This window comes from Carcharhinus amblyrhynchos, chromosome 2, assembly GCF_965287045.1.
Source record: "Carcharhinus amblyrhynchos chromosome 2, sCarAmb.v2.hapA, whole genome shotgun sequence".
NCBI classification, from domain to species: domain Eukaryota; kingdom Metazoa; phylum Chordata; class Chondrichthyes; order Carcharhiniformes; family Carcharhinidae; genus Carcharhinus; species Carcharhinus amblyrhynchos.
The window spans coordinates 43,362,230-43,374,601 of record NC_137325.1 but is presented as its reverse complement, the minus strand read 5'-3'; the positions used below and the strand labels follow the sequence as shown (position 1 = coordinate 43,374,601).

At 41.7% G+C, this 12,372-nt stretch overlaps 1 protein-coding gene across 4 annotated transcripts in view; it reads left to right on the top strand.

Moving 5' to 3' along the window:
- Window positions 1–12,372, top strand: part of LOC145354025 (triple functional domain protein) — a 641,321-nt gene that overhangs the window by 569,876 nt on the left and 59,073 nt on the right. For all 4 annotated transcript variants that reach the window (XM_080205115.1, XM_080205124.1, XM_080205134.1 and 1 more), the window contains 5 exons: window positions 1,314–1,484; window positions 2,829–2,924; window positions 4,019–4,173; window positions 4,575–4,641; window positions 10,549–10,652. In XM_080205115.1, coding sequence (XP_080061241.1) covers window positions 1,314–1,484; window positions 2,829–2,924; window positions 4,019–4,173; window positions 4,575–4,641; window positions 10,549–10,652 — 593 coding nt within the window. The remainder of the gene's footprint in view (window positions 1–1,313; window positions 1,485–2,828; window positions 2,925–4,018; window positions 4,174–4,574; window positions 4,642–10,548; window positions 10,653–12,372) is intronic.

Here is a 12,372-nt window from a genome sequence, read left to right as displayed (position 1 = left end):
GCTCATTGATGCTCAGTTTGGGTCCTGTGAGGGTCACTCAGTTCCTGATCTCATTACAGCCTTGGTCTGAATTTAGACAGAAGAGCTGAACTCAAGAGATAAAGTGAGAGTGACTAGGTTTGACATTAAGGTAACACTTGGCCAAGTGTGGCATCAAGCAGCCCTAACAAGGCTGAATTCAGTGGAAATCTGAGGGAAACTGTCCACTGCTCGAAGATGTACTCAGCACAAAAGAAGATGGTTATGGTTGTTGGAGTCAATCACTTCAGTCAAAGGACATTATTGCAGGAGAACCTCATCTAGGTAGTGTCCTCGGCCCAATCATCTTCAGCTACTTCATCAATAATCTTCCTTCCATCATTAAGTCAGAAATGACGATGTTCACAAATGATTGAACAATGTTCAGCACCATTTGCATTCTTGGATATTGAAGCAAGACCTGGACAATGTTCAGTCTTAACCATGCAGTTCCAGGCAATTACCATTTTCAGCAAGAGGGAGTCAAACCATCTCCTCTTAACATTCAACGGCATTATCATCGCTGAATCCCCCAATACCAACAACTGGACCAGCTGCAAGAAGAAGTCAGAGTCTGGGAATTCTGCAGAGAGTAACCTACTTCCTGACTCTCCAAAGCCTGTCTCAACATCTACAAAGCACAAATCTGGAGAATACTATCCACTTATCTAGTTGAGTGCAATTTCAATAACATGAAGCTCAAGACGATCCAGGATAATGCAGCCCACTTGTTTGGCACCCCACCCACCACCTCGAATGTTCACACTTTTTGCCATAAACACACAGTGGCATCTACAGCATGCACTGTTGCAACTCACCAAAGATCCTTCGACAGCACCTTCCTAATCTGCAAAGTCTTATCACCTACGAGGACATGGGCGGCTCATACACAGGAAGACCACCAATTTAAAGTGCTTCTCCAAGTCAGTCACCATTCTGACTTCAAACTATATCACCATTTCTTGACTATTACTGGGTCAAAATCCTGGAATTCCCTTCCTATCAGCACTGTGGGTATACCTTATAACACTTGGAAACAGCAGTTCAAGAAGTCAGCAACAGCTATTTTCTCAAGGGCAATTAGGGATGGGCAGTAAATACTGGGCTGCCAGTGGTGCCTACATCCCATGAACAAGTAAACAAAAAATTCAAGTCTCACCAATAAAATTGTAAAACGTCTTCACCTGCAAGTCAGGGCTTAACACAATGCAAGCACATCTTTTTTGCAGCATTAAAAATCTAGATTTGCTTTGGTAATCCAGCATTTAATTTGAATTGGTATTTTTTCCTCACAGAGGGGACGGAATGAAGGACTCAGTAGTGGAACATTGTCAAAATCCTCATCTTCAGGAATGCAGAGTTGTGGGGAAGAGGAAGGTGAAGAGGGGGCAGATGCTGTGCCCCTTCCACCTCCAATGGCAATTCAGCAACACAGTCTTCTCCAGCCTGACTCGCAGGATGACAAGGTAAGACATCACCGTCACATCCTACAGGTTTAACCGACAAAAGACACATTGCCATAAAGCTTAGGTAATGTATGCCCGACGTTTCTTTCAAAAATCCACATTTGTAATTTATATATTTAATTTTTAAAGATTTCCTTAATGTTTATTGTCCTGTAAAATTTAACATAAAGTAAATTAAATCCCTGATGTATTATTTTTTAACACAGATAAAACACACCAAAAAATCATTTTGAATGTTTTATTCATCTATGTAAACAAATAATGGAAATCTAGCTAAATCAGAATAAATTTCTCAAGTTGCATAATTGTCAAATTGCTAACCATATATGTGATGCCTGCATAAATTTTGAACATTCCGAGTTAAAACTGATGTTATACAATGAAAGACAAATTGTTTTCATTGTATTTAAAATTGAAGTTTACGTCATAGTTTTGACCTGTATTGCTAGATGTTTCCTAATTATCCTGCAGTCTGTTTAGAGCTTCACAGAACTTTGTAATTATTTAATAATAATTAATATGCGGTGTATCACATGAAGTCTGTTCACAATGTGAAAAGATTGCTTAAATACTGTAACTAATTGCTTTGTTTTCTCTTTTTTAATGTACTCTTATCACAGCATTATGTTGATTTGTGTTCTGTCTCTGTATTTTCTCAATTTCCTTATCTTTCTATTTAGATCATAATGCTTCCCCATTCTTAGCCTTTTGTACTTTAATTGCTTTTGTTGTTTCTATACCATATTGGCCAATTGTGTGAAGCTTGCTTTGTTGCAAGGTTCAACTGAACCATGTCAATCTTTTTTTCTCAAAAAAAAGAATGCTGAAAGTTGTTTGGTGTGTTTAATGAACCTCCTGTGTTGCAAATACCTTTCCTTTTCTATTAGAAACCAGTATGTGGAAATCCAGTCTGTTGTGTACTTAATGGTACATGAAGCGTGTAGAGGCCATGTACTTGTTCTTTAGTCTGATTGGTTAAGTGTCCCTACCCAGAAATCCTTACTGTTGGTTCCCACAATATTCTACCAACTGCATGCGATTCCATACAACTAGTCATAATTTGACGTCAGATTGCTTTTGAGGCGAGAGATCTCCTAAATTCCAGCAGTCCTGTTCTGGAAACAAATCCATACATCCGAATATACTTTGAGGATACCTCAGAAATGGTGAGCCTTGACCCCTTTAAAAAAAGCTCAGCAATTGTTTACTAGAAATGCCTCGACACCCTGCATAAACAATTATCTAGAGTTTTTTTTATAATTTTATTGTTTTTGGCTATCAGTGCAAGAGTTCGCAAATCTCAAATTATTCTGTCAATGAGCATTCTCTGTATCTTTTCCTCAGACATCCTCTCGCTTATCAGTCCGCCCTACAAGCTCAGAGACCCCCAGTGCAGCAGAGCTTGTTAGTGCTATTGAAGAACTTGTGAAAAGTAAAATGGTAAGATACATTGACATTTATTCCAGAAAAATCTCAGTAGACTCTACAAATCTGAATATTTTATTACTATTCAATATTGCCTTTGAATGCTTGGTGTGTATGCTATTTCTTCATGTAGGTGGTCCAGAAAAGTTGAAAATTAGTGATACTTTGTCTCAATTTTGCTCTTTTACATTTTTGATTGATGAGTTTTTTGTGTTCCTTAAAGTGAAGATGTCCTTGCTGGAAATGGGATACTTTCCAGTGACTAGCATTCATTGCCTGATCAACATGGCCATCTGCAAGTAATTCTTGCACTATTTCACTCCAATAGAACACTATATCTCTAAATTCAGAAGATCCTATCATACCACGAATTCTGTATTCTGTAAGGGCAGCATAGTGGTTAGCGCTGCTGCCTCACAAGGGCAGGGACCCGGTTTGATTCTCGGTTTGCATCACTAATTATGTGGAGCTTGCACATTCTTCCTGTGTCTGCATGGGTTTCGCCGGGTGCACCGATTTCTTCCCACGGTCCAAAGATATGGGGTGGATTGGCAATGCAAAATTGCCCCTTAATGTCAGGGAACTAGCTAGAGTAAAGGCATGGAATTATGGGGATAGGACCTGGGTGGGACTGTGATAGGTGCAGATTCAATGGATCAAATTGCCTCCTTCCACATCATAGGATTCTATGTATTTCTCACGTTAGATATCCTCTTGGCAGTTCTATGTGTTATTGCCAGCTTCTGCCAAATTTATCCTTCGCTCACAAGATGCAACAAAGATTACTTTTACTTCATTAATCAAGACTGGGTTTAGACTCAGGTTTTAGTTATGAAAGGGCATCCAGTGTGAAATCTCCCACTGTGTCTAGCACTCAATGATTCATTGTTGCTGTGTCAAAATGCTTGAACTGTTTGGGTTATAGTATTATGGGAATATTGTCATGCAGCAGCAGGTTAAAAAGATCTAACTACATTCCACAGGAAAATATTTTTAAAATATTTTGGCAAATTTGTCAGTAATCCATCAGATTTTCCTTAATTATTTTCCTAATGTTACAACTATTAAAAATATTTAATACCTTTTTTCCGACCCATCCAAAAAAATAGGCACTGGAGGATCGCCCAACATCTCTCTCCGTTGATCAAGCAGACAGCAGCAGTCCATCTTTCAACCCATCTGACAACTCTCTGCTGTGCACTTCCTCCTCCTCTCCCATTGATGAGATGGAAGAAAGAAAATCTAGTTCTTTAAAGAGACGTCAGTAAGTCAAATGTGGATTGTGCACAGGGATATTAATTTCAGATAATCTGGGATGACTTCTGAATTTTCAGAATGTTTCATTGTAGATTGAAGCATAGATGTAATTATTTGACAAGCTATTTGTAATGTGGACTACATTCAGAGTGATTGCAGTGAACAGATATAGAACAGAATTAACAATTTTTAAAAAACTGTTTTCTATTTATAGCCTTTTAATGTCATTAGGTGAGTTTAAAAGTATTTAAATAGCATCCACATTTAATTTTATAAAAATTATTAAACTGAATTTAGTTGCTTCTTGCTATAACATTATCTATATGAGATAGATATATATTTGATGTGAGTTACCAGCATTATGTCTTTTTTTTAACGATCACTCATCTTATAAGCTTTGTCTTCTAGCTATGTCTTACAGGAGTTGGTGGAAACTGAGCGCGATTATGTACGGGACCTGGGATGTGTGGTAGAGGTAGGTTTCGTGTATGATTCATAAGAATGTACTAGTCTTATGTGCTTAGTTCATGTTCGCAGCTGGAGTACTGTGTGCAGTTTTGGGCGCCGTACTTACGCAGGGATATTTTGGCCTTGGAGGGAGTGCAGAGGAGGTTTACTAGGCTGATGCTGGAGTTGAGGGGGTTGAGCTATGAGGAGAGGCTGAATAAATTAGGCTTGTACTCGTTAGAGTTTAGAAGAATGAGGGGAGATCTCATTGAGACGTATAAGATGATGAATGGGATGGATAGGATAGAGGTGGAGAGACTCTTCCCGCTCAGAAAGGATAGTAGGACTAGGGGGCACAGCCTCAAGATAAAGGGGAGGCGGTTTAGAACGGAGTTGAGGAGGAACTTCTTCACTCAAAGGGTGATGAATCTCTGGAATTCTCTGCCCGTTGAAGTGGTGGAGGCTACCTCGCTAAATATTTTTAAGACGCGGGTTGATGGGTTTTTGATAGGCAAGGGGATTAAGGGTTATGGGGAGAGGGCGGGAATGTGGAACTGAGCCACAACAGATCAACCATGATCTTATTGAATGGCGGGGCAGGCTCGAAGGGCTAGTTGGCCTACTCCTGCTCCTATTTCTTATGTTCTTATGTAGGCATCCATGACATAGGTAGGAAAAGAGACGGGGATATAAAACAGAAATTCAGGGAGTTAGAGTGGAAGCTTAGGGCTAAAACAAACAGAGTGGTTATCTCTGGTTTGTTACCTGTGCCGCAGGATAGCATGGAGAAGAATAGAGAGAGAGAACATTTGAACTCGTGGATAAAGGGATGGCGCAGGAGGGAAGGGTTCAGATACTTGGACAATTGGGGCTCATTCTGGGGTAGGTGGGACCTCTACAAGAGGGATGGTCTGCACCTGAACCAGAGGGGTAAGAACATAAGAAATAGGAGCAGGAGTAGGCCATCTGGCCCTTCGAGCCTGCCCCGCCATTCAATAAGATCATGGCTGATCTGTCGTGGCTCAGTTCCACTTTCCGGCCCTCTCCCCATAACCCTTAATCTCCTCTCTTATCAAAAACCCATCAACCCGCTTCTTGAAAATATTTAGCGAGGCAGCCTCCACCACTTCAACGGGTAGAGAATTCCAGAGATTCACCACCCTTTGAGTGAAGAAGTTCCTCCTCAACTCCGTTCTAAAACGCCCCCCCTTTATCTTGAGGCTGTGCCCCCTAGTCCTACTGTCTTTTTTGAGCGGGAAGAGTCTCTCCACCTCTATCCTATCCATCCCATTCATCATCTTATATGTCTCAATGAGATCTCCCCTCATTCTTCTAAACTCCAACGAGTACAAGCCTAGTTTATTCAGCCTCTCCTCATAGCTCAACCCCCTCAACTCCGGTATCAGCCTAGTAAACCTCCTCTGCACTCCCTCCAAGGCCAAAATATCTTTGCGCAGGTGCGGCGCCCAAAACTGCACACAGTATTCCAGCTGTGGCCTCACCAATGCCCTATACAGCTGCAGCAAGACCTCCCTACTTTTATATTCAATCCCCTTCGCTATGAAGGCCAGCATCCCATTCGCCTTCCTGACCACCTGCTGCACCTGCAAGCTGGGTTTTTGCGACTCATGCACAAGGTACTAATATCTTGGGGGGGAAATTTGCCAATGCTATTTGGGGGGGTTTAAACTGATTCAGAGGGGGGATGGGAACCTGAATTGTAGCTCCAGTGTACAGGAGGATGAGAATAGGGAGGTCATGGATAAGGTTTCTAGGTCACAGCAGTGTACTGGCAGGCGGGAGAGTGGTCTGAAGTGTGTATACTTTAATGCGAGGAGCATACGCAATAAGGTGGATGAACTTGCAGCCTGGATTGGTGCCTGGGACTTCGATGTTGTGGCCATTTCAGAGACATGGATAGGGCAGGGACAGGAATGGTTGTTGCAGGTTCCGGGGTTCAGATGTTTGTCAGAGCAAAGAAGGTGGTAGAAGAGGAGGGGGGCAGCGTGGCATTGTTAGTCAAGGACAGTATTATAGTGGCAGAAAGGACGTTTGATGTGGACCTGTCTATTGAGGTAGTATGGGCTGAGATTAGAAACAGGTAAGGAGAGGTCACCCTGTTGGGAGTTTTTTTATAGGCCTCCAAAAAGTTCCAGAGATGTAGAGGAAAGGATTGCAAAGATGATCCTGGATAGGTGCGGAAGTAACAGGGTAGTTGTTATGGGGGACTTTAACTTTACAAGTATCGATTGGAAAAGCTATAGTTCAAGCACGTTAGAGGGGTCAGTTTTTGATGGTTTCATGATACAGTATGTAGATAGGCCAACAAGAGGTGAGGCTACGTTGGATTTGGTACTGGGTAATGAACCAGACCAGGTGTTAGACTTGGAGTTGGTGAGCACTTTGGTGATAGTGACCGCAATTCGGTTACGTTTACCTTAGTGATGGAAAGGTATAGGCATATACCGAAGGGCAGAAGTTATAGCTGGGGGAAAGGTAATTATGAGGCTATTAGGCGAGATTTAGGATACATAGGGTGGATTAGGAAATTGCAGGCGCTGGGAACATCTGAAATGTGGAACTTCTTCAAGGAGCAGCTACGGCGAGTCCTTGATAAATATGTACCTGTCAGGCAGGGAGTGGGTGGTCGAGCGAGGGAACCGTGGTGTACTAAGGAAGTTGAATCTCTGGTGAAGAGGAAGAAGGAGGCTTATGTAAAGATGAGACGTGAAGGCTCAGTTAGGGCACTGGAGAATTATAAATTAGCCAGGAAGGAGCTAAAGAGAGAGTTAAGAAGAGCTAGAAGAGGACATAAGAAGACTTTGGTGGATAGGATCAAGGAGAACCCTAAAGCTTTCTACAGGTATGTCAAGAATAAAAGATTGGTTAGGGCAAGATTACGGCCAGTCAGAGACAGCAGTGGGAAGTTGTGCGTAGAGCCTGAAGAGATAGGAAAGGCACTGAATGAGTATTTTTCATCAGTATTCACGCAGGAAAGTGTCAGTGTAGTCGAGGAGAATACTGCGATACCAGGTTGTAGACCAGACGGGATTGAGGGACATAAGGAGGAGATGTTAGCAATTCTTGAGAGTATGAAAATAGATAAGTCCCCTGGGCCGGATGGGATTTACCCTAGGATTCTCTGGGAGGCTAGGGAGGAGATTGCAGAGCCTTTGGCTTTGGTCTTCATGTCGTCATTGGCTACAGGTATAGTGCCGAAGACCGGAGGATAGTAAATGTTGTCCCCTTGTTCAAGAAGGGGAATAGAGACCATCCTGGGAATTATAGACCGGTGAGCCTTACTTCTGTTGTGGGCGAAGTTTTGGAAAGAATTATAAGGGATAGGATTTATAATCATCTAGAGAGAAATAAATTGATTAGGGATAGTCAACACGGTTTTGTAAAGGGTAGGTCGTGCCTCACAAACCTTATCGAGTTTTTTGAAAAGGTGACCAAACAGGTGGATACGGGTGAGGCAGTTGACGTGGTGTGTATGGATTTTAGTAAAGCGTTTGATAAGGTTCCCCATGGTGGGCTACTGCAGAAAATGCAGGTGCATGGGATTGAGGGTGATTTAGCAGTTTGAATCAGGAATTGGCTAGCTGAAAGAAGACAGAGGGTGGTGGTTGATGGGAAATATTCAACCTGGAGTTCAGTTACAAGTGGTGTACCTCAAGGAGCTGTTTTGGGGCCACTGCTGTTTGTCATTTTTATAAATGACCTGGATGAGGGTGTGGAGGGATGGATTAGTAAATTTGCTGACGACAGCAAAGTCAGAGGAGTTGTAGACAGTGAGGATGGATGTTACAGTTTGCAGAGGGACATAGATAAGCTGCAGAGCTGGACCGAGAGATGGCAAATGGAGTTTAATGCGGAGAAGTGTGAAGTAATTCACTTTGCTAAGAGTAACAGGAGTACAGAATATAGGGCTAATGGAAGGACTCTTAGTAGTGTTGACGAGCAGAGAGATCTCGGGGTACATGTGCATAGCTCCCTGAAAGTTGGCACCCAGGTTGATAAGGTTGTTAAGAAGGCGTACGGTGTGTTGGCTTTTATTGGTAGAGGGATTGAGTTTCGGAGCTGTGAGGTCATGTTACAAATGTACAAAACTCTAGTGTGGCCGCACTTGGAGTATAGCGTACAGTTCTGGTCGCCGCATTATAGGAAAGATGTGGAGGCATTGGAGAGGGTGCAGAGGAGGTTTACCAGGATGTTGCCTGGTATGGTGGGAAGGTCTTATGAGGAAAGGCTGAGGGACTTGAGGTTATTTTCATTAGAGAGAAGAAGGTTATGAGATGACCTAATTGAGACACACAAGATGATCAGAGGATTGGATAGAGTGGACAGTGAGAGCCTTTTTCCTCGGATGGTGATGGCTAACACGAGGGGACATAGCTTTAAATTAAGAGGTGGTAGTTATAGGACGGATGTCAAAGGTAGGTTCTTTACTCAGAGGGTGGTAAGGGCGTGGAATGCCCTGCCTGCAGCAGTTGTGGACTTGCCAACTTTAAGGGCGTTCACATGGTCAGTGGATAGGTATATGGATAACATTGAAATAGTTTAGGTTAGAGGGTCATTAGATTGGTTCCACTGGTCGGCGCAACATCGAGGGCTGAAGGGCCTGTACTGCGCTGTAATGTTCTATGTTCTCTGTTCTAGTCTGTTCTTTATAACTAACAAATTATGATGTCCATATTTTAAAAGCAACAGATGGCGTAGTTACATAACATATTTGGCATGAGTTCTGTGGTGAGAATTTTGAACTATCCAGGTGCCAAACTGCTCTGCTGAAACATGCCAACTTGATCTTGAATATAACTATTTCCCAGAAGCATGGCTTCACACCAGCTGTAATATAACTACATCTGGAGTTTTCACTGGAGCGGTGGAGGTTGAGGGGAGACCTGATAGAAGTCTACAAGATTATGTGAGGCATGGACAGAGTAGATAGCCAGAAGCTTTTTCCCAGGGTGGAAGAGTCAGTTACTGGGGGCATGGGTTTAAGGTGCAAGGGGTAAGTTTTAAAAGGGATGTACAAGGCATTTTACACAGAGAGTGGTGGATGCCTGGAACTCGTTGCAATGGGAGGTAGTAGAAGTGGATACGGTAGTGACTTTAAGGGGCGTCTCGACAAGTACATGAATGAGCTGGGAATAGAGGGATGTGGTCCCCGGAAGCGTAGGTGGTTTTAGTTAAGTCAGGCAGCATGGTCGATGCAAGCTTGGAGGGTCGGTTCCTGTGCTGTAGTTTTCTTTGTTCTTTGGTGCAAGCTCAAATCTCTATTGTAAATTTTGACTCTTTTTTGATAATGAACAACTGTCAGGATCTTCTGCTCTTTTTCAATCAACAGAAAATATATTACAGTTTGACCTCGCTCCAATCATTTACAAAATGTTAGTGCGCTTGATCCTCACTCAGTGAGCAGCATGGTGGCTCAGTGGTTATCACTGCTGCCACACAGCACCAGGGACCCAAGTTTGATTCCTGGCTTGGGTCACTGTCTGCAAGCAGCCTGCACACTCTCCCCATAACTGTGTAGATTTCCTCTGGGTCCTCCAGTTCCCTCCTACAGTCTGAAAGACATGCTGGTCAGGTGTGTTGGCCATATTAAATTCTCCCTCTGTGTACCCGAACAAGCGCCAGAGTGTGACCTTCCCGGGATTTTCACAGTAACTTAATTGCAGTGCTAATGTAAACCTACTTGTGATACTAATAATGAGTAAATAAACTCTGCACGGAGAGTAAGAAAAATATATTATCACCATCAGTGTAAAAACAGCAATAGTAGATCACCAATTCAGTTTATCAGTTGTACTCCAGTGCAGTTTCTGAATATTACTGCTATGATAACTAAATGTACAAGTTTACATCTTCTGAAGTCAGAAGTTTTAGGAGAACAACAAATGTTAATTTAGGCAGTGGTTTCTCTCCTCAGGGTTACATTACAGTGATGAAAGAAGATGGTGTTCCTGATGACATGAAGGGAAAAGATAAGATTGTCTTTGGTAACATACATCAGATCTACGACTGGCACAGAGAGTATGTCTTATTTTCATTTCTCAATGCTTATAAAAGTGAGAGAAAATGTTGTCCTCATTAGCTCTGCACGAAGAATCTGCTTTAAACACTTCTATCATGGCTCAAGCCAGCTGGTGCAGATTTTTTTTATTAAGCTTTTTAGTCATTCATGTCTCATAGTAGTTGTAATTACTGAACCAAGACATCCAATTTTGCTATTCAACATTTCAAATTTTTAGTATGTATTTTTTCACTCAAGAAAAGTTTGTTTAGCAACTAATCAAAAGTACATTGGGAAACTTTGGAATCACTTCATGTCTGGCTTAAAATCCTGCTTTTCAAATGCTTGGAAAGATCCCTTTGTGTCAAAGTGGGCATTCTGTTCAAAGTCAGACGCAAATGTAGTCAGGATCCAAAAAGGAAGTAGATCTAACTGCTTCCTTCTCCATTAAATTGCTGATTGTTGGAGCACTATATGAGACCACCTCATTTCACAGGATTGTTGTGTTACCCTCCCTATCATGACAACTGATGTCCATAAAAATGTCACAACCTACACCATTCAATCATGTCACAAAGCACTCAGTGCCACAGTGGATGTCCTTAACAAAACAAAGGTTTACACATTAAAGAAATAACTTCCCATCTTGAGTCTTAAATCTTCAGATGGTTAGGTTGCTCAGAAACATATCTTATGGTGGTTTACAGCTCTATGCTGAAACAATCCAAAACAAATCTTACAATCACACTCCCTCCCTTTCGCCCTACATCTTCCTCAGTTTCAAACATTTGTCCACATTTCCATTAGTTTCCTGTGGTGAAACATTCCACTCATTAACAATTCTGTGTCGAGACATTTCATGTGAACTCAATGAGATTCTCTTTGTGACAGTTTTAAACCAGTCATCTCTTATTACCACTTTCACAGAGGAATTCATGTCTCCTTAATCATTCTACATAAAATTGTTTTGTAAGAATGAGAAATTTCTGATCGTTAGTTGTAGAAGCCAGGATAATCAAGCTGTGAAACTAACCAATCCCTTAGCCTCCTGAAAAGGATGGTCTCGCCCCTTTATTTCTTTTCCAGACAAAAGAAAGGATAAAATGTGATTCTCAGACCTTGATGTTGAGAACTGCTTGGCATTCTGATGTATGACAAATAGAATTTATTGCCATAGGTCATCATTGGCTGCACCTTCAAATGTCTAGTCCTATGTTTTGAACAGCCCTCACAAAACACCTCCCCCTTCTTCTTTAAGACACTCCTTAAAACCTACTCTTTGGCCAAGCTTTTGCCCAGCTATCCTGATAGCTGTTTGTGTTGCTTCGTGTTAAATTTTGTTTGATAATCCTTCCTTTAACATGCCTTGGGATATTTTACTATTTTAATTTTGTTCTGTGTGTATATTTTTAAGTCTCAAAAAGCTTTCATCTCCATCTTAAAATATTATAATGTTTCAGGTGTGATAAAATTGCACAATGATTTAAAAGTAAATAAAACCCAAAAATGCTTGAAAGACTTAGCAGGTCTGGCAGCATCTGTAGAGAGAGAAACAGAGTTAATGTTGCGAGCTCATGTGACTTCTTCAGAACTGAAGAGAGGTAGAAATGTAATAAATTACAGGAGGAGTTGGGGCAGAATGGGTGGGCAGGGATAGATTGGGGCTAAAGAGAGATTGGCAAAGATACTATGGGCACAAGACAAAGAGCATGCTAATGGTGCATTACGGACTAAAGAAAT